The following is a 20378-nucleotide window of genomic DNA, read 5'->3' as shown; positions in this document are numbered from 1 at the left end:
CTGGCCCCATTTTCATCATGGCCACCAAATCATCCTCCTCACCTCTCCACCATGATAGTGGTGAGCGTTCTGGCACGAAGTGATTTTGCCGTGCATCACCCTAGGGTGCTACACATTGGTGGTGGGGATGAGGTGAGTTTCCCCTTTACAGTGGCTTGCGAAAGTACCTGGAATTAAAATTCATTTTTTGTGGGTTTGTATCATTTGATTTACACAACATGCCTACCACTTTGAAGATGCAAAATATTTTTTGTTGTGAAACAAACAACAAATGAGACAAAAAAAACGGAAAACTTGAGCGTGCATCACTATTCACCCCCACCTTTTGCAGCAATTACAGCTGCAAGTCTCTTGGGGTATGTATCTATAAGCTTGGCACATCTAGCCACTGGAATTTTTGCCCATTCTTCAAGGCAAAACTGCTTCAGCTCCTTCAAGTTGGATGGGTTCCGCTGGTGTAAAGCAATCTTTAAGTCATACCACAGATTCTCAATTGGATTGAGGTCTGGGCTTTGACTAGGCAAATCCAAGACATTTAAATGTTTCCCCTTAAACCACTCGAGTGTTGCTTTAGCAGTATGCTTAGGGTCATTGTCCTGCTGGAAGGTGAACCTCCGTCCCAGTCTCAAATCTCTGGAAGATTGAAACAGGTTTCCCTCAAGAATTTCCCTGTATTTAGCGCCATCCATCATTCCTTCAATTCTGACCAGTTTCCCAGTCCCTCCTCAGTTTAGTTTGCCAAAAGGCACCTAAAGGACTCAGACCATGAGAAACAAGATTCTCTGGTCTGATGAAACCAAGATTGAACTCTTTGGCCTGAATGCCAAGCGTCACGTCTGGAGGAAACCTGGCACAATCTCTACGGTGAAGCATGGTGGTGGCAGCATCATGCTGTGGGGATGTTTTTCAGTGGCAGGGACTGGGAGACTAATCAGGATCGAGGGAATGATGAACAGAGCAATGTACAGAGAGATCCTTGATGAAAACCTGTTCCAGAGCGCTCAGGACCTCAGACTGCCGCGAAGGTTCACCTTCCAACAGGACAATCCCCTTAAGCACACAGCCAAGACAATGCAGGAGTGTCTTTGGGACAAGTCTTTGAACGTCCTCGAGTGGCCCAGCCAGAGCCCGGACTTGAACCTAATCGAACATCTCTGGAGAGACCTGAAAATAGCTGCTCAGCGACGCCCCCCCTTCCAACCTGACAGAGCTTGAGAGTATCTGCAGAGAAGAATGGGAGAAACCCCCCAAACACAGGTGTGTCAAGCTTGTAGCATCACACCCAAGAAGATCACAGCTGTAATCACTGCCAAAGGTGCTTCAACAATGTACTGAGTAAAGGGTCTGAATACTTATGTTAATGTGATATTTCCATTTTGAATGCACTGTATGTCCTCCAAACACCCGTTTCTCAGGCATCACCACTTGAATATTTTTACACACTTTTGTTTATCGTACTATGTCAATATTTTGTTGTTGTTAATGTTTTGAATCAGATGGCTCATTCATTTAAAAAAAACTGATATTGCCAACTACTTTAAGGATTTTTTCATTGGCAAGATTAGCAAACATAGGCTTGAAATGACAGCAACAAACGCTGACGCTACACATCCAAGTACAACTGATCGAATTATGAAAGACAAGAATTGTAATGTTGACATCCGTAAAGTGAGTGTGGAAGAAGTGAAAAAAGTATTGTTGTCTATCAACAATGACAAGCCACCAGGGTCTGACAACTTGGATGGAAAATTACTGAGGATAATAGCGGACTAAATTGCCACTCCTATATGCCATATCTTCAATCTAAGCCTACTAGAAAATGTGTGCCCTCAGTTCCTGGAAGGAAGCAAAAGTAATTCCGCTACCCAAGAATACTGGCTCAAATAGTTGACCATTCAGCCTGTTACCAACCCCTATTAAACTTTTGGAAAAATTGTGTTTGACCAGATACAATGCTATTTTACTGTAAACAAATTGACAACATACTTTCAGCATGCTTATAGGGAAGGACATTCAACAAGCACAGCACTTACACAAATGACTGATAATTGGCTGAGAGAAATTGATGATAAAAAGATTGTGGGAGCTGTTTTGTTAGACTTCAGTGTGGCTTTTGACATTATCAATCATAGTCTGCTGATGGAAAAATGTATGTGTTATGGCTTTACACCTCCTGCTATATTGTGGATAAAGAGTTACCTGTCTAACAGAACACAGAGGTTGTTCTTGAATGGAAGCCTCTTCAATATAATCCAGGCAGAATCAGGAATTCCCCAGGGTCGCTGTCTAGGCCCCTTACTTTAAAAAATATTTACTAACGAAATGCCACTGGCCTTGAGTAAAGCCAGTGTGGCTATGTATACGGATGACTCAACATTATACACGTCAGCTACTACAGCGAGTGAAATCACTGCAACACTTAACAAAGAGCTGCAGTTAGTTTCAGAATGGGTGGCAAATAATTAGTTAGTCCTAAATATTTCAGACACTAAAAGCATTGTATTTGGGACAAATCATTCACTAAACCATAAACCTCAACTAAATCTATTAATAACTAATGAGGAAATTGAGCAAGTTGAGGTGAGTAAACTTGCTCAATTAAATGTACACAGAGAGCTAACATTAATAATATGCATGTAAATCTCTCATGGCTCAAAGTGGAGGAGAGATTGACTTCATCATTACTTGTTTTTGTTATTAGTGTTGACATGCTGAATGCACCGAGTTGTCTGTTTAAACTAATAGCAAACAGCTCGGACACATATGCATACCCAACAAGACATGCCACCAGACGTCTCTTCACAATCCCCAAGTCAAGAACAGACTATGGGAGACTATTCCACATCAGGTAACTGAAGCAAGCAGTAGAATCTGATTTAAAAAAACAGATAAAAATACACCTTATGGAACAGTGGGGAATGTGAAGAGACACACACAGGCACAGACACACATGCACATGATAAGACACACACTCTACACATGTAACTGTCTTATGTTGCTGCACCCCATGAAGAGTAGTTGCTACCTTGGCAGCTAATGGGGATCCATAATAAATACAAATACAAATTATGCAGTGTCAATCCTATTAACCTGTTGATGTGCAGTGCAACCACCTGTCATCCACTTACATGAGTGAATTACCTTTTATCTATTAGCCTTCCTGGACATAAGTGAATTATCTTTGATCTATTAGCCTTCCTGGACATAAGCCTTCCTTTACCTCATCACCAACATTTACTAACACCGAACCTTTGAACTGCAGTCAATGGACAACCTGTACCCTACTATACTAACTGCTTTGAGCGTTTGATTTAGCCTGTCTGATGCCTGTGCCAGATGGGCAGGGTTTGCACTTTTGGGACTATTCCATTCCAAGCTAGCTCAATCAAGTGGCGTCAAAGTATTTAGTGGAAATAGCAATACTATTTCAACCCAGGTCTGAAGCTAACCCACTGTGACAAGAGGGAAATCTCTGTAATGGTAACCTTTCCAGAGGCTTGGTCACAGCATATCCATCAGACAGCGGTAGATTAGATTTATAACAACCATTTCACCACAACACACTGAGCATTCACTGCATGGATTTACCTGCTTCGCCAACAACACACACACATTCACACACATATAAAGAGAGGGAGGGAGAGGGAGAGGGAGAGAGAGAGAGAGAGAGTGAGAGAGAGAGAACCAGAGAGAAAACAGAGATAAATATCCCTTCTCTGTAAACACCACAGTGGTAAGACGTTTTAATGCCTGACATAGTCGCTTCTCGAGCTCGATAATCAAACACCCCAGTTGTGTCTAAATATTTGCATTGTTTCCGAAGCATAATTAAAAAACAATTACTGATGGCTAAATGTCTTTTCCACATTGTCTGTTGTCAAGAGCCGCAGGGGAGAAAACACGCTAGAGGTGTTCCTGTTTTCACAGCCAATATGCCTGTAATGAAAAATGCATCAAACGGCCCATTAGTCCTCGCCTGGAGCCGCTTAATCAGCCCCAGCACGCGGGCAGAAGTCTGCAGCTTAATGCTTGCGCTCGTGCTCTAGAGCCCCATCTCCAAACACTCGCTGAGCGGGTGCCATCTCTTAATGCTGTACGCCGCAGTGGCTTTTCTCCATTAGGATGGAAATCAGATTGTTTTTCGCTTGCCTCAGTGTCACTCTATTAAACAGGACGGAAGTATCCCTCGTGGCCGCTAATTAGCTATAATCATAGTAATGTGGCCGGGCTCTCGGCCTAACCAGATCCTCTAAAACACACAGTGTCAACAAGAGTACTGTGTGTGTGTGCGTGCTTGTGTGGGCTGCTATACCAGCTCCCACAGTCTCACATCAGAATTAGACATTCATCCATGTTTCTCAAATGTAACATTTCGGAGTTTTTCCAAACATCAAATTTCTGACTGTTTAAGGTTAGGTTTAGGCATTAACTCTGAATGTTTAAGGTTAGGGTTAAGTTCAGGCATTAACTCCAAATGGTTAAGATTTTGTATTGTAGATACTGTATGTGGCATTAGAGTAGTGGCCTGAAGGCACACACTTAATGTGTTGTGAAAAGTGTTATGAAATGTAATGTAATATTTTTAATTGTATATAACTGCCTAAATGTCGCTCGACCCCAGGAAGAGTAGCTGCTACCTTGGAAGCAGCTAATGGGGATCGTTATTTATACAAATACAAAGGTTTGGGATAGGCTTAAAACAAAAAAATATAAAAAATAACTTTCTATTCCATATCAAATAGCTCATGCAAGCAGTAAAATTAGATAAAAAAAACAGATAGAAATACAATTTATGGAACAGTGGTGACTGTGAAGCAACACAAACATAGGCAAAGAAACATGCATACACACACACGATAACATACGCACTATACACACACGTACACATGGATTTTGTGTTGTAGATATGTGGTAGTACAGTAGGGGTTTGAGGACACACACTTAATGTGTTGTGAAATATGTTGTGAATGTATTTAAAATTGTATAACTGCCTTAATTTTGCTGGACCCCAGGAAGAGTAGCTGCTGCCATAATAAATACAAATACAAATATTGCTTGCTTCAAACTTGCAACCTTTGGAATCAGAGGCAGATGCTTAAGATTAGGGTTAAGTTCAGGCATTAACTCCAAATTCTTAAGGTTAGGCATTAACTCCAAATGGTTAAGGTAAGGGTTAAGGTTTGGGATAGGCTTAAAACAAAAATAACACAGTCTAATGCTGGATTTGAATTTGCAACCTTTGGAATCAGAGGCAGATGCTTACACCTATCCACCATTCCCGTCCACAATGCCTTAGCAAAACCGAAACCTACTTGAAGGTAACAGCGCTCACCGTTGCCCCTAGTGGTCGGTTTCCATGTAATCTCCCAACGTCCTCAGACATGGATGGAAGTGTTTACTGAATTGTATCACAGGTGACCTGGCTGGGCTGCTACTAGGGCTGTGACGGTCACGAAATTTCGTCAGCAGGTGATTGTCAAGCAAATAACTGTCAGTCTCACGGTAACTGACCGTTAATGAACATAAACATATTTAGCATCTCCTGGCTTCCACATATAGCCTACAAGCCACTAATGCAGACATTTGGAATATCTACATTAAAAAAAGTCTAATAAATCCATGTAATATAGCCTACACCTTCACAATAAATCCATTATTTATTTTAGACAGGTCTAAAGAAACATGATATGAAGAAAATGTAGTTTATTTCAGAAGAACAGAATAGCATACTCTGAGTTATCCCGAGTGAGTTATCCCGAGTGGCGCAGTGGTCTAAGGCACTGCGTCGCAGTGCTAGCTGTGCCACTAGAGATCCTGGTTTGAATCCAGGCTCTGTCGTAGCCCGCCGTGACCGGGAGACCAATGGGGCGGCGCACAATTGGCCCAGCGTCGTCTAGGGTAGGGGAGGGAATGGCCAGCAGGGATGTAGCTCAGTTGGTAGAGCATGGCGTTTGCAACGCCAGGGTTGTGGGTTCGATTCCCACGGGGGTATAAAAAAAATTATAATGTAAGTCGCTCTGGATAAGAGCGTCTGCTAAATGACGTAAATGTAATGTTAGGTCCTGATCTGGCTAAGCCAAATAACTGTGGCCTACACTAGTTCATTTAGCAGACAAGATTTGCTTAGAATTCCATGGCATTATTTCATAGTATGAAGAATACAATTGAACAAAGCTGAATAAAATAGAAAGGATATTTTCTCCAAATGATGAGGGAGTGCACACATGCGGCTAGAGGTTGACAAAGAAATAGGTACTCCTATATGCTTAATTTAGAGTTATTCATGTAACTTTAGTTGTTCTACAAACGTTGGGCTATATGTTTTGATTTTTAATACATTGTAAGGCTGCATGATACGACACTAATGATGATTTGAAAAAAGTTGCTTGAAAGTTTTTTGAGCAGGCTGTACACACTTCATCAGTCTCTCATTCACAATTTGACAAGCACTTGATAATGCCTCGAATTTCCCGGCAGCATCCCCTTTGTGTGGCCGTAATCCACCCTAAACAAATCCATGCCTTTTGCGGCTAGTGGCCATTGGCCCGGAGTGCTGCGTTGTGCCCTTCTCCATCAAGCGCTGTGGCTTTGGTCCTCGAGCGTCTCATTCACTATTGGTAAACATATTTCACCACAGTGATTATATATATATATAGCAATCAAAGAAAAATCTCTCAAATGAATAATCTGCAACCATTTAAACAACTGCATCAGAATAAAACATGTATTTTACTTATCAGTCCAAAATTGCGTCTTTGCCATCCAAAAACATCTCTTCAACATTTGAGTCTACATTGTAATCACTAACTGAGTCCTCAATTTATTCCATGTCACTTTCCCGATCGATTTATGCAATAACCTCTTCCAAATCTGTATACTTCGTCTTCAATTTTGCTTTTCCTGTTTTATTAACCATGTCCTACTTTCTAAATGAGCAATAAACTTGGTAGAACTAATCGAGCATGCGTGCGTAATGCAACTTCCCCTTTGTCCTCTGGATTTTCTCTGCCGAATGTATGTTGTTGAGCGAGCTCAGCACAATGGCAATTTCTCACACAAAAGGTAGATTAACAATAATTTAAGCTTTCTGCCCATATAAGATATGTCTATGCTCGGGAAAGTTTGTTTTTGTATACAACGTCATTCTAGTCACATTGCCCGTATTGAGCAAGAACTGTCCCGATTACAGGACACCGATCCAGTAGAGGTTAATGAGTCTGACGCGAAAGATATACTGTTTCTCCGAGACCAGGCCCAAATCCCCATCATTCACGTGAAGAAAAGACGGAAATACAGGGGGCGGAGATCGGGGTGCCTTTGAATTTGTCGGCAAGTGGGTAACACGCCTCTACCATTCGTTCTATTGGCCAACGTGCAATCACTGGAGAATAAACTGGATGATCGCCGTTGGAGACTATCCGACCAATGGGACATTCAAAACTGTAATATCTTATGTTTCACCGGGTCATGGCTGAACGACGACACGGATAATATACAGTTGGCTGGGTTTTCCGTGTGTCGGCAGGACAGAACAGCTAGGTATGGTAAGATGAGGGGTGGGGGTGTGAGTCTATTTGTCAATAACAGCTGGTGCACAATGTCTAATATTAAGGAAATCTCGAGGTATTGCTCGCCTGAGGTAAAGTACCTCATGATAAACTGTAGACCACACTATCTACCAAGAGAGTTTTCATCTATATTTTTCGTAGCCGTCTATTTACCACCACAAACCGATGCTGGCACTAAGACCACACTCAATGAGCTGTATAAGGCCAAAAGCAAACAAGAAAATGCTCATCCAGAAGCGTTGCTCCTAGTGGCCGGGGACCTTAATGCAGGCAATCTTAAATCCGTTTCACCTCATTTCTACCAACAGAGGAAAAAATACTCTAGACCCCCTTTACCTCACACAAAGAGACGCTTACAAAGCTCTTCCTCGCCCTCCATTTGGCAAATCTGACCATAATTATATCGACCTGATTCCTGCTTACAAGCAAAAACTAAAGCAGGAAGTACCAGTGACTCGCTCATTACGAGAGTGGTGAGATGACGCGGATGCTACGCTACGGGACTGTTTTGCTAGCACAGACTGGAATATGTTCCTGGATTCATCCAATGGCATTGAGGAGTATACCCCCTCAGTCACCGGATTCATCAATAAATGCATCGACGACATCATCCCCACAGTGACCGTATGTACAAATCCCAACCAGAAGCCATGGATTACAGGCAACATCTGCACCGAGCTAAAGGCTAGAGCTGCCGCTTTCAAGGAGCGGGACACTAGTCCGGACACTTATAAGAAGTCCCACTATGCCCTCCGACGAACCATCAAACAGGCAAAGCGTCAATACAGGACTAAGATTGAATCCTACTACACAGGCTCTGATGCTTGTCGATGTGGCAGGGCTTGCAAACTATTACGGACTACAAAGGGAAACCCAGCCACGAGCTGCCCAGTGACGCAAGCCTACCAGACGAGCTAAATGCCTTTTATGCTCGCTTCGAGGCAAGCAACACTGAAGCATGCATGAGAGCACCAGTTGTTCCGGACGACTGTGTGATCACGCTCTCCGTAGCCGATGTGAGGAAGACCTTTAAACAGGTCAACATTCATAAGGCCGCGGGGCCAGACGGATTACCAGGACGTGTACTCAGAGCACGCGCGGACCAACTGGCAAGTGTCTTCACTCATTTTTTTTCAACCTCTCCCTGACAGAGTCTGTAATACCTTCATGTTTCAAGCAGACCACCATAGTCCCTGTTCCCAAGAAAGCGACCGTAACCTGCCTAAATGACTACCGCCCCGTAGCACTCACGTCAGTAGCCATGATGTGCTTTGAAAGGCTGGTCATGGCTCACATCAACACCATCATCCCGGAAACCCTAGACCCACTCCAATTCGAATACAGCCCCAACAGATCCCAATCTCAATCGCACTCCACACTGCCCTTTCCCACCTGGACAAAAAGAACACCTATGTGAGAATACTGTTCATTGACTACAGCTCAGCCTTCAACACCACAGTGCCCACAAAGTTCATCACTAAGCTAAGGACCCTGGCACTAAACACCTCCCTCTGCAACTGGATCCTGGACTTCCTGACGGGCCGCCCCCAGGTGGTAAGGGTAGGCAACAACACTCCCTGTTTACCCACGACTGCTTGGCCAAGCATGACTCCACACCATCATTAAGTTTGTGGTAGGCCTGATCACAAACAATGATGAGACAGCCTATAGGGAGGAGGTCAGAGACCTGGCAGTGTTGTACCAGGACAACAACCTCTCCCTCAATGTGAGCAAGACAAACGAGATGATCGTCGACTACAGAAAAAGGAGGGGGCCGAACACGCCCCCATTCACATCGATGTGACTGTAGAGAAGCGGGTCGAGAGTTTCAAGTTCCTTGGTGTCCACATCACCAACAAACTATCATGGTCCAAACACACCAAGACAGTCGTGAAGAGGGCACGACAACACCTTTTCCCCCTCAGGAGACTGAAAAGATTTGGCATGGGTCCTCAGATCCTCAAAAAGTTCTACATCTGCACCATCGAGAGCATCCTGACCAGTTGTGTCACCGCCTGGTATGGCAACTGCTCGGCATCCGACCGTAAGGCGCTACAGAGGGTGGTGCGTACGGCCCAGTACATCACTGAGCCAAACTTCCTACCATCCAGGACCTATATACTAGGCAGTGTCAGAGCAAGCCCCAAAAAATTGTCAAAGACTCCATTCACCCAAGTCATAGACTGTTCTCTGCTACTGCACGGCAAGCGGTACCAGAGTGCCAAGTCGAGGTCCAAAAGGCTCCTACCCCTAAGAATGCTGAACACCCAGACTATTTACATTGACATTTTAGTAGACGCTCTTATCCAGAGCGACTTACAGTTAGTGAGTGCATACATTTTTCATACTGGCCCCCCATGGGAATCGAACCCACAACCCTGGCGTTGCAAGCGCCATGCTCTACCAACTGAGCTACAGGAGGCCCTGGTAATTCTGGGCAAGCTGCAGTATCCTTCCTGTATGACTGGCAGGGTATTTAGGGCTGTGTGATCAGTTTCCATTTGTACAACAGTTGGGTGCAGGCACTCAACAGATGCAGCTTGCATGCCAACGAGACCCATTGGCAAATTGGAATGTTATCTCAGCCTTACTGATTCTGGGGATACTCCAGTACTGGAATGGTTGATTGTCTGGTTGTGAAGGAGTTACTCTGAAAGGGCTGTCACAAACAGACCTGCCCTTAGATATTTCCAACACCTACAGTATAATTGACTTGTGGTTTGAGTTTTTTATGTGGAATGTGGCAAAAAGACCTGCAGGTCACATCCTACATATTTCTTTATATTCCTTTGGAAGTCAGGTAGTTTGATTATTTGGCCGATATTTACTGTGGCTAGTTGGCTGTGATCAAAACGTTTATTTTTACTGCTCTAATTACGTTGGTAACCAGTTTATAATAGCAATAAGGCACCTCAGGGTTTTTGGGATATGGCCAATATACCACGACTAAGGGCTGTACCCAGGCACTCCGCGTTGCGTCAAGCTTAAGAACAGCCCTTAGCAGTGGTATATTGGACATATACCACACCTCCTCTGATCTTATTGCTTAAATCGAAATAAGGCCATGCTTATAAAAAATAATAATCTTCCTCCCTCATCTTAAATGGCACCGACCGCCACTGATATACGTCAACCCCATGCTCACAAATGCAGTGAGCCAGTGTAAGGTCATGTTGAATTATGGCAGCCATATTGGACTAGCAATGAATCAAAGCTTACTTCTAAATAATAAGGAGGTGACTTAAGAGCCCAGTTATACCACAGTGGGGGCACGTTGTACAGTAAGGGAGAGGGTGTCCAGGGTTCTCTTTCCTTTCGTTGGAGCCTCTGAGTTGCCTCGTTGATCCTCAGAGGCTTGTGACTTGGAATACTTCTGCTGCCTTTTTGTATATCCAGACAATAGTATTTGAGTGTAATTATGGCAGGCCTATTGGATTCCCAACATAGTTGAGTTCCACAAAAATAGTGTTGAGTACAGGTCATAAGTACAGTACACAAATATGAAAGATGTCTCTTATTTAAAATATATACAGGTGATTAAACCACAATTTAATGGTATTGTGGCAGCCATATTAGATTGTGGATGCCATAATGGATTTGGAGTCAAATCTAGGGGCCCCCTAACGTAACTGCAAGAGGCGGAACATATAAAATGACAGTTTTCACTCTCTCAGCCTTTCACTTGTTTTCCTTACAGCCAATTAGATTACAATAGCCACAACATTTAAAAAAACAAGTTTAATTGTATGCATGTTTGTCAGGCAGCACCATACAGCACTAAATGAGAGCACATTTTACTTGTAAAGCTTGAATACATCATAAATATTCATAGTTGATATTTCCACCTATTGTATCTCTGTGTTTACAGGTATATACTGTATGTCCAAGATGCATTAAGATATCCTAATGCTGTTTATTTGTGTATGTAGTGCAGATGGTGCAGCCTATTCCCCCTCAGGAGACTGAAAAGATTTGGCATGGGTCCTCAGATCCTCAAAAAATTCTACAGCTGCATCATCGAGAGCATCCTGACTGGTTGCATCACCACCTGGTATGGCAACTGCTTGGCCTCCGACCGTAAGGCACTACAGAGGGTAGTGCGTACGGCCCAGTACATCACTGGGGCCAAGCTTCCTGCCATCCAGTACCTCTATACCAGGCGGTGTCAGAGGAAGGCCCTCAAAATTGTCAAAGACTTTAGCCACCCTAGTCATAGACTGTTCTCTCTGCTACCGCACGGCAAGCGGTACCGGAGTGCCAAGTCTAGGTCCAAAATACTTCTCAACAGCTTCTACCCCCAAGCCATAAGACTCCTAAACAGCTAATCATGGCTACCCGGACTATTTGTACTGCCCCCCCCCCACCCCATCTTTTTACGCTGCTGCTACTCTGTTAATTATTTATGCATAGTCACTTTAACTCTACCCACATGTACATATTACTTCAACTACCTCAACTAGCCGGTGCCCCCGCACATTGACTCTGCACCGGTACCCCCCTGTATATATAGCCTCCCTGCTGTTATTTTATTTTACTTCTGCTCTTTTTTTCTCAACACTTTTTTGTTTTATTCTACTTTTTTTATTAAAAATAAATGCACTGTTGGTTAAGGGCTGTAAGTAAGCATTTCACTGTAATGTCTGCACCTGTTGTATTCGGCGCATGTGGCCAATAAAATTTGATTTGATTTGACAACTGACTACCTGTATTCCATATTTCAGCAATATCAGAGCTTGCTATATTGGGTTACATGAGTTTATGTGTCCCAACCCCTTCCAGCCAGGCATTATTCTGCATGTTTTGAGTTTAGGGGGTGTGACAAAATATCGGTCAATTTAACCACTTTTGCAATCAAATATTTTGTGAAAGATGCGAAAAAACATTGTTGTGTTTTGTTCAACCTCTGGTAGGGGTATCTCAAAAACGAAAGCCCTTTTTTAAGGATTGGCCACTCACTAGCGTAGTGTCAGTGTGAGTGTTTGAGTGTGAGTGTATTTGTCAGAGTCTGTTACATCAGCCAGTACTAGATGTAATCTATGCATAAATTAATAAAGGGCATGTCAACCAAGTCTTTGATTTGGTTATACAAATATGATTGTATCAAAGAACTGACCCACTGAAATGAAATTATTTTCTCTTTATTTCATAAATTTGACAGGTACATAATTCTGTTGATATCAAGAATCGTCATCAGGCACAGCTAACTGTTGATTGGCTGCATTAGTCAGGTGCAGGTTAACGGTGTGACTTGATTGGCAGCATCGTGTCATAAGGTTTTTTCTTCCCTCAGCAGGAAGTGAAGCCCTTCCAGTAGAAGTTCTTGCAGCCGGCTTTGCGCTCGCGGGGGGGCAGGTTGTTGGGGTTGCCCACTGAGCGCTCCAGCTCCATGCGCAGGTCCTCTTTGGCCCCCGCCGTGGACACCTCACTTTCCTGGGCCTCCGCCTCAGGCAAGGACAGTTGGGATAGAATGTCCTCCACCGCTCGCTTACTCCACTCCTACATGCAGGAGAGACACACATACTTTGGGAGAATATAAACACACACATCTACAATAAAAACGAACACAAACCTACACGTCAAATTTAATCTCCACCACATTAAGCCAGTCAGTGTTCGTTTTCATGTCTCATTATGGCCCCGATTCCGACCTGAGTTAATGAAACTGAATTCCCTTTTTATGTACTTTTCTCTCTATGCATATTCTTACCTTGAATTCAAGCATGAGAATAGCATGATATTCACCTGCTATTCATTCAGCGATCTAAGAAAATAAGATATGGTGGAGGTGTGTCTACAGATAAGGAAACCATGAATAAGGTTGAGCATCTAGTTACTTTTTTCGGATAGAAATAACAGTATTCTCCATGCACTATAATTTATAAATGGATAAGATCTATTGATGAGAGCTAGGTAAATGAGTAATCCATCTGGAAAAGGGGATTGTACATACACATAGCAATTGTTTTAGATGATTGTTCCTTGGGGACGAATGTGAAACCAGCCATATGGAAGCAACATTAAAATATCAACATGACATGGCCCCTTTTCCACAGTGAAATAGGCTTTAAATAGTTGTGTCACTATTCAGAATCATAATTGGCATGAATGAAATTGGGGCACCCAAGCTTTAGGCGTCTGTAGGGCTGAATGAGTTGATGTAGGCACTTTAGATTGTTTTAATTATAGGAAATGCCCGGGCTTTTCTCTGTTTTATTTCACAATTTGTATCATGTTAAATATTAGCCACTTTCAGGAGTACAGTAATACCCACTTAGGGTTAGTTTTCTTCAATTTGTAGCTTACATTTTGCATCATTCCATTCCGTTTCCCTTTCTTTCCTCTGTTACGGCCATATAGTTGTTCCTGAGGGTTGCTACCATTAGTGGATCATATTAGGCTAACATTGTGCAATAATTTGGGACATGTAGCCTATTTGAATCATTATGGAACTCACACCACATGTAGCAGGTTAAACCTGGAGTTCCATGATTAGTGAGAATTAGGGTAGATTTATAGGACTATTGTTCAACCTCTGTTGTACACTTTTTTCCACCTTCCAATATTTAATGAATTGAATTTGAATATGACAACTTTCAGGATTAATCAAACCACTGTATTTTTTATTCATTTATATATTTTGTGCGTAAAGGCTCTACAAATCAGATTTTTAAATGATTTATACATACTTTCCTAACCCTGAATTTGCCTAAATAATCTACAAGATCAGAGTATTATTTTATCTACCAGTTGGTGCTGAAATGGAGACAAAGATGCATAGATTCCGAACCCATTCTCTCAATGTATTCTATTGAGTCTGTCAACAAAAATATTGTTAAAGGTACACCGTATTTAAAGGGATGGCTGAAGATAAATGTACTGAACATTTGTTGGCCAGCAAGTAGGAGGGTTTTCAGCGGTTGAATTACATTTATTCAGAGAGCGCAAGGTAGCCACACCTGCAGAGCGCGTTACGCGACTGAATAAGGTAAGTCTGAATACCAAATACTGAGACATGCGTAAGAAAGGCATGCGTAGTAAAGGCATAAATTCCTAAGGCTTGACAACTGAAGTTATTAATTGTAGTCCAGGAGTAATCAAATCTGAGCCTGGCGTTCCGGAGTACTGCTGGTTTTCTGTTCAACTTGAAAGTTAATTGCACCCACCTGGTGTCCCAAGTCTAAATCAGTCCTTGATTAGAGGGGAATAATGAAAATCAACAGTAGAACTGGCTTCGAGGTCCAGATTTTTGAATTTCACTGCTGTTAATATTGTTGCCAAATGAAAGAGGTACACCAGACCTGTCAGCTGTAGTGAGTCTATGCCCTAGTATGTGTCTGAGTATGTGATAACCTGAGCACAGACTCTTTAACTGAATTCCATTGTGGGTGGGTATGTAAGTCTGTTTCACTGTGAAGCGAAGGGCACTGCGCTGTATGTGAGTCACAGTGTGGACTATGCTGTACCCTACTGTATGCTACTGAATGCATTTTTTCGTGTCATGACACAAGCAGTGCATGCTATCTGCGTGAAAATGCCATTGGCTTCTCACCTGTGTGCAGTATAGGGGCACTCTTTAATTCAATAGTGTAATCCTGTTCTTTCCTGTATGGACCTCCTCCTTCTTCTGAGCCCCCTTTGTTTGGTATGTGTGTGCCACAGGAGGCTGCTGAGGGGAGGACAGCTCATAATAATGGCTGGAATGGAGTGAATGGAATGGTGTCAAACACATGGAAACAATGTGTTTGATACCATTCCATTTATGCCACTGTAGACATTACTATGAGCCCGTTCTCCCCAATTAAGGTGCCACCAGCCGCCTGTGGTGTGTGCCAGTGCCGAAGGCTGCTTACCTGTGTGGCCATGCCGGCGGCACGGGCCCTCTGAAGGAGTCTGCGGCTGCGGAGGTCCAGGTCGGGCTGCGAGGCGGCTCCTTGGCTGCTAATGGCCAGGGCCAGACCCAGCAGGGCTAGGGCACAGTGGATTCGGCAGAACTTCATCTCCAACAGAGCTGGGTCGAGACGCGGTAAGACGAGCTGAGCTGGAACGGGGTGTGCTGGATCTGGATCAGTCGGTATGGAGCAGGCCTGGTTCTGTTGATGGGGGTTCTGTGGCGCTCTTATAAAGAGCTCGCCCTCTCAGCTCATCACTCTGCTTCCTGGGTTGAGTGACAAGTGGCCTGTCAGGGACCCCCCACCTCCTTCCCCACCGGCTGCCCGGCGATGATGGAATGCAGTGTCATAAACCACTTAGCTGCTTTCCTTTTGTCTCTTTGTTCAGCCCTTCAGTCACATAGGCAGCTCCTCTAAGACGTATTGATTTTAGATGGAGGCGCAACAATAAAACAATTAGCCAATATAGATTTAGCACACACCGCTAATCTAAATCAAATACAACCAGAAAATGTCTGCTTCATAAAAGCCTTTAAAAACAGGAGGCAGGAGTCATCACTAAGTTTCAAATATTACACTTAAGTGATGACATCACAGAACTCTGCCAAACAAAAGATTCCTCTAATGGATTTTAGGTGGGTTAATTACCAACACATATTGCCATTGATTGCTACAGTGGAATCAACTGATTAGCCTTCGTTTATATATCAAAATTATAATTTTGTTTGCAATGGTTAATACTATAATATATATAATGCCATTTAGCAGACGCTTTTATCCAAAGCGACTTACAGTGATGTGTGCATACATTTTTACGTATGGGTGGTCCCGGGGATCGAACCCACTACCCTGGCGTTACAAGCGCCATGCTCTACCAATTGAGCTACAGAGGACCACCCTCTGTTAACACAGTTTCCATGAATTACGAGGTAAAAATGGTATAAACCATACCGTTGCACTTGCATACAGTATTGTTGATATGTATTTTGTTGAAGTGTGATTTGCATATTTGTAAAGGCCTATTCTGAAAGGAATAATAGACTGAGTGCTATCTGTCTGATATCCCTCAGACATCATTACATTGAATTGGAATAAAACCAAATGTTTGATTTCACAGACTAATTAATATGATACATGTTTTTCTATAATAGTTATTTCAGTTTATGCTGAAATATCTGCTTATTTGCACAAAAGGCTACATCATACTGTACATATTGCTACTGTGCTACATGTTACTGTAGCTCTTCACTGCTCCCCTGTGGATTACAGACATAAACTACAATAAGCTTTTCCAGACGTTGTCAATGCAATTTTAACCCTCATCCCCAGGCTCATTTTCAGCTGGTGGATGACATTATTGCAATTTTGATCAGGATAAAAACACAATAGCATACTTCATAACTCTTTGGACGTCAACAATATAAACTAGCAGGGAAAAATGAACACTCATTTATTACAATTAAATATTGTCATACCTACCTACATTTCTCTAACTGTGTTACAACTATACTATTGAGCTTGGAAATGACAGAGTAACTGTACAACTGTATGATTAATGGTATAGCAGAGCTTGAGGCTTGTTAAAAGGACATGTAAATTACATTTATGGGTTGCAGCATTTCAATGGCACAGAACATTTGCATCGGACGCACATGCACGCACACACACGCACGCACGCAAGCACGCACATAAACACACAGACAGGTGTGATGAACACAGACAGATTCCATTCTGAACTGTTTCAGTTCATTAGAACAATTGAGGGAAAAACGTTGGGCATGCAATGCTTCAGACCCTTATTTGTTTAATAAATGTGGCTGCTGCTTGCAATACAGAATAACAGTTAATTTCCGTGGGCAGTTATACAGGGCAGTTTAATTTATCATACCCCTATGCTTCTGGCTGAGATAAATTAAGATGATACAGTAGATGATATACACAGTAGTATGGCAGAAAGTTAAGTAATTCCTTTACCTTTGCGTTAATTTAGCACCTCCTGGAACAGAAAACCATTCAACTCAAGGCTGACAACAGTCTCTTCTTTTAAATACAATGAACACAAGCTATAGAATACAGTTTGCACATGAATGACATTACCATTAGGGAGTGAAGGAATTCGCCACACAGAAATGAGCATCGGAACACAATGTTAATGAAGTGCATCGGTTATACAAAAGAGTCAAGTGCAACAGTATCCATACAGACAACACTTTTCTGGGTATCTCTCTGAATAGCTTTTGTTTGTGTTAAGTACAGTACGATATTTGGTTTGAAAAGCAAGGAAGCACTTGGTACTGTATGTCAGTTAAAAAGGGTAGAGACAAGGCACAACATTGGAAAGCAGTAAGGAAACCAAGGTGATACTATTGTACAGATAAATGGGAAATGCATAACCTACTCACTTTGGTATTAAATGTGATCAACACAGTGGCCATGGTTCCATTGGAAAGAATACATAGAAAGAGTCAAAATGGAAGTTTATGCAACATGCCATTGGACAGTGAAATTATGATAACTGTATCTCTCCATATAAATACTACACTAAAGCTCAATCTTTTTAAAGGGCCAAGTTGAGAGCATGTTAACAAATTCTTAATCATATTATTCAATATGTCCCTGACAAAGTGATTATTACAACATAATTGCTCTATGTCCATTGTCGGTATACAGCAGTATTCAACCAACTATAGTGTTTAGAAATGTAAGAAAGTTACTAAGAAATCAGATCTAGTGATATTAGCGACAAATTTCATCGCTAAATGCTTTTTTGGTAACATTATGACTTGTTATAAGCATGTATTGGCCCTCAATCTTTTATACACATACAGTTGAAGTCGGAAGTTTACAAACACTTAGGTTGGAGTCATTAAAACTTGTTTTTCAACCACTCTACACATTTCTTGTTAACAAACTATAGTTTGGCAAGTCGGTTATGACATCTACTTTGTGCATGACACAAGTAATTTTTCCAACAATTGTTTACAGACATATTATTTCACTTAGAATTCACTGTATCACAATTGCAGTGGTTCAGAAGTTTACATACACTAAGTTGACTGTGCCTTTAAACAGCTTGGAAAATTTCAGAAAATGATTTCATGGCTTTAGAAGCTTCTGATAGGCTAATTGACATCATTTTTCTCGATTGGAGGTGTACCTGTGGATGTATTTCAAGGCCTACCTTCAAACTCAGTGCCTCTTTGCTTGACATCATGGGGAAATCAAAATAAATCAGCCAAGACCTCAGAAAGAAAATTGTAGACCTCCACAAGTCAAGTTCATCCTTGGGAGCAATTTCCAAACGCCTGAAGGTACCACGTTCATCTGTACAAACAATAGTACGCAAGTATAAACCCCAATGGGATCATGCAGCCGTCATACCGCTCAGGAAGGAGACGCGTTCTGTCTCCTAGAGATGAACGTACTTTGGTGCGAAAAGTGCAAATCAATCCCAGAACAACAGCAAAGGACCTTGTGAAGATGCTGGAGGAAACAGGTACAAAAGTATCTATATCCACAATAAAATGAGTCCTATATCGACATAACCTGTGGTCCTCTGTAGCTCAATTGGTAGAGCATGGCGCTTGTAACGCCAGGGTAGTGTGTTCGATCCCCGGGACAACCGATTCGTAAAAATGTATGCACACATGACTGTAAGTCACTTTGGATAAAAGCGTCTGCTAAATGGCATATTATTATATTATTATATTTAACCTGAAAGGCCGCTCAGCAAGGAAGAAGCCACTGCTCCAAAACGGCATTAAAAAAGCAAACTACGGTTTGCAACTGCACATGGGGACAAAGATTGTACTTTTTGGAGAAATGTCCTCTTGTCTGATGAAACAAAAATAGAACTGTTTGGCCATAATGACCATCGTTATGTTTGGTGCACCACACAAAATAGATGGCATCATGAGGAAGGAAAATTATGTGGATATATTGAAGCAACATCTCAAGACATCAGTCAGGAAGTTAAAGCTTGGTCGCAAATGGGTCTTCCAAATGGACAATGACCCCAAGCATCCTTCCAAAGTTGTGGCAAAATGGCTTAAGGACAACAAAGTCAAGGTATTGGAGTGGCCATCACAAAGTCCTGACCTCAATCCTATAGAAAATTTGTGGGCAGAACTGAAAAAGCGTGTGCGAGCAAGGAGACCTACAAACCTGACCCAGTTACACCAGCTCTGTCAGGAGGAATGGGCCAAAATTCACCCACCTTATTGTGGGAAGCTTGTGGAAGGCTACCCGAAACGTTTGACCCAAGTTAAACAATTTAAAGGCAATGCTACCAAATACTAATTGAGTGTATGTAAACTTCTGACCCACTGGGAATGTGATGAGATAAATAAAAGCTGAAATAATGTCACGGATTCTGCCGAGGCTGCCCCTCCTCCTTGCTCGGGCAGGCTTTGGCGTTCGTCGTCACCGGAATACTAGCTACTGCCGATCTATGTTCTATGTTTCTATGTTCTACCTGTTGTTGTCTGATTGTCACACACCTCTTTCCCATTATGTCATTACTCCTTCCCTATTTAACCCGGTGACTCCCATTGTGTTTTGTGCATGTTTGTTTTTCGTTTCGTGTGTCGTTTGGTGAGCGGGTTTGTTCCTCCCTGTGTGGAGGTATTTTGTATTGGTTTCTTTACTTATTCAGTAAAGTACGTTTTAATAGAGTTCTGTGTCCTGCGCCTGACTTCGATCCACCACATTACACTGACACTCGTGACAAATAAATCATTCTCTCTACTATTATTCTGACATTTCACATTCTTAAAATAAAGTGGTGATCCTAACTGACCTAAGACAGGGAATTTTTACTATAAATAAATGTCAGGAATTGTGAAAAACTGTTTAAAGCTTAAATGTATTTGGCTAAGGTGTATGTAAACTTCCGACTTCAACTGTAAATCTGTTAAATATT

The 20378-nt window shown here is 42.2% G+C and overlaps 1 protein-coding gene across 1 annotated transcript; it reads right to left on the bottom strand.

Moving 5' to 3' along the window:
- Positions 1–12690: 12690 nt before the first annotated feature.
- Positions 12691–15642, bottom strand: LOC311105798 (somatostatin-2-like). The gene is made up of 2 exons (XM_084147998.1): positions 15419–15642; positions 12691–13064 (listed from the first exon to the last, which is right to left on the bottom strand). Exons 1-2 carry the CDS (start codon positions 15563–15565, stop codon positions 12855–12857), a joined length of 357 nt encoding a protein of 118 aa, XP_084004124.1. The 5' UTR covers positions 15566–15642; the 3' UTR covers positions 12691–12854.
- Positions 15643–20378: the final 4736 nt, after the last annotated feature.

The sequence above is a fragment of the Coregonus lavaretus genome, assembly GCF_964263955.1.
Source record: "Coregonus lavaretus genome assembly, chromosome: 30".
NCBI lineage: Eukaryota > Metazoa > Chordata > Actinopteri > Salmoniformes > Salmonidae > Coregonus > Coregonus lavaretus.
This window is presented reverse-complemented; position numbering and strand designations above follow the sequence as displayed.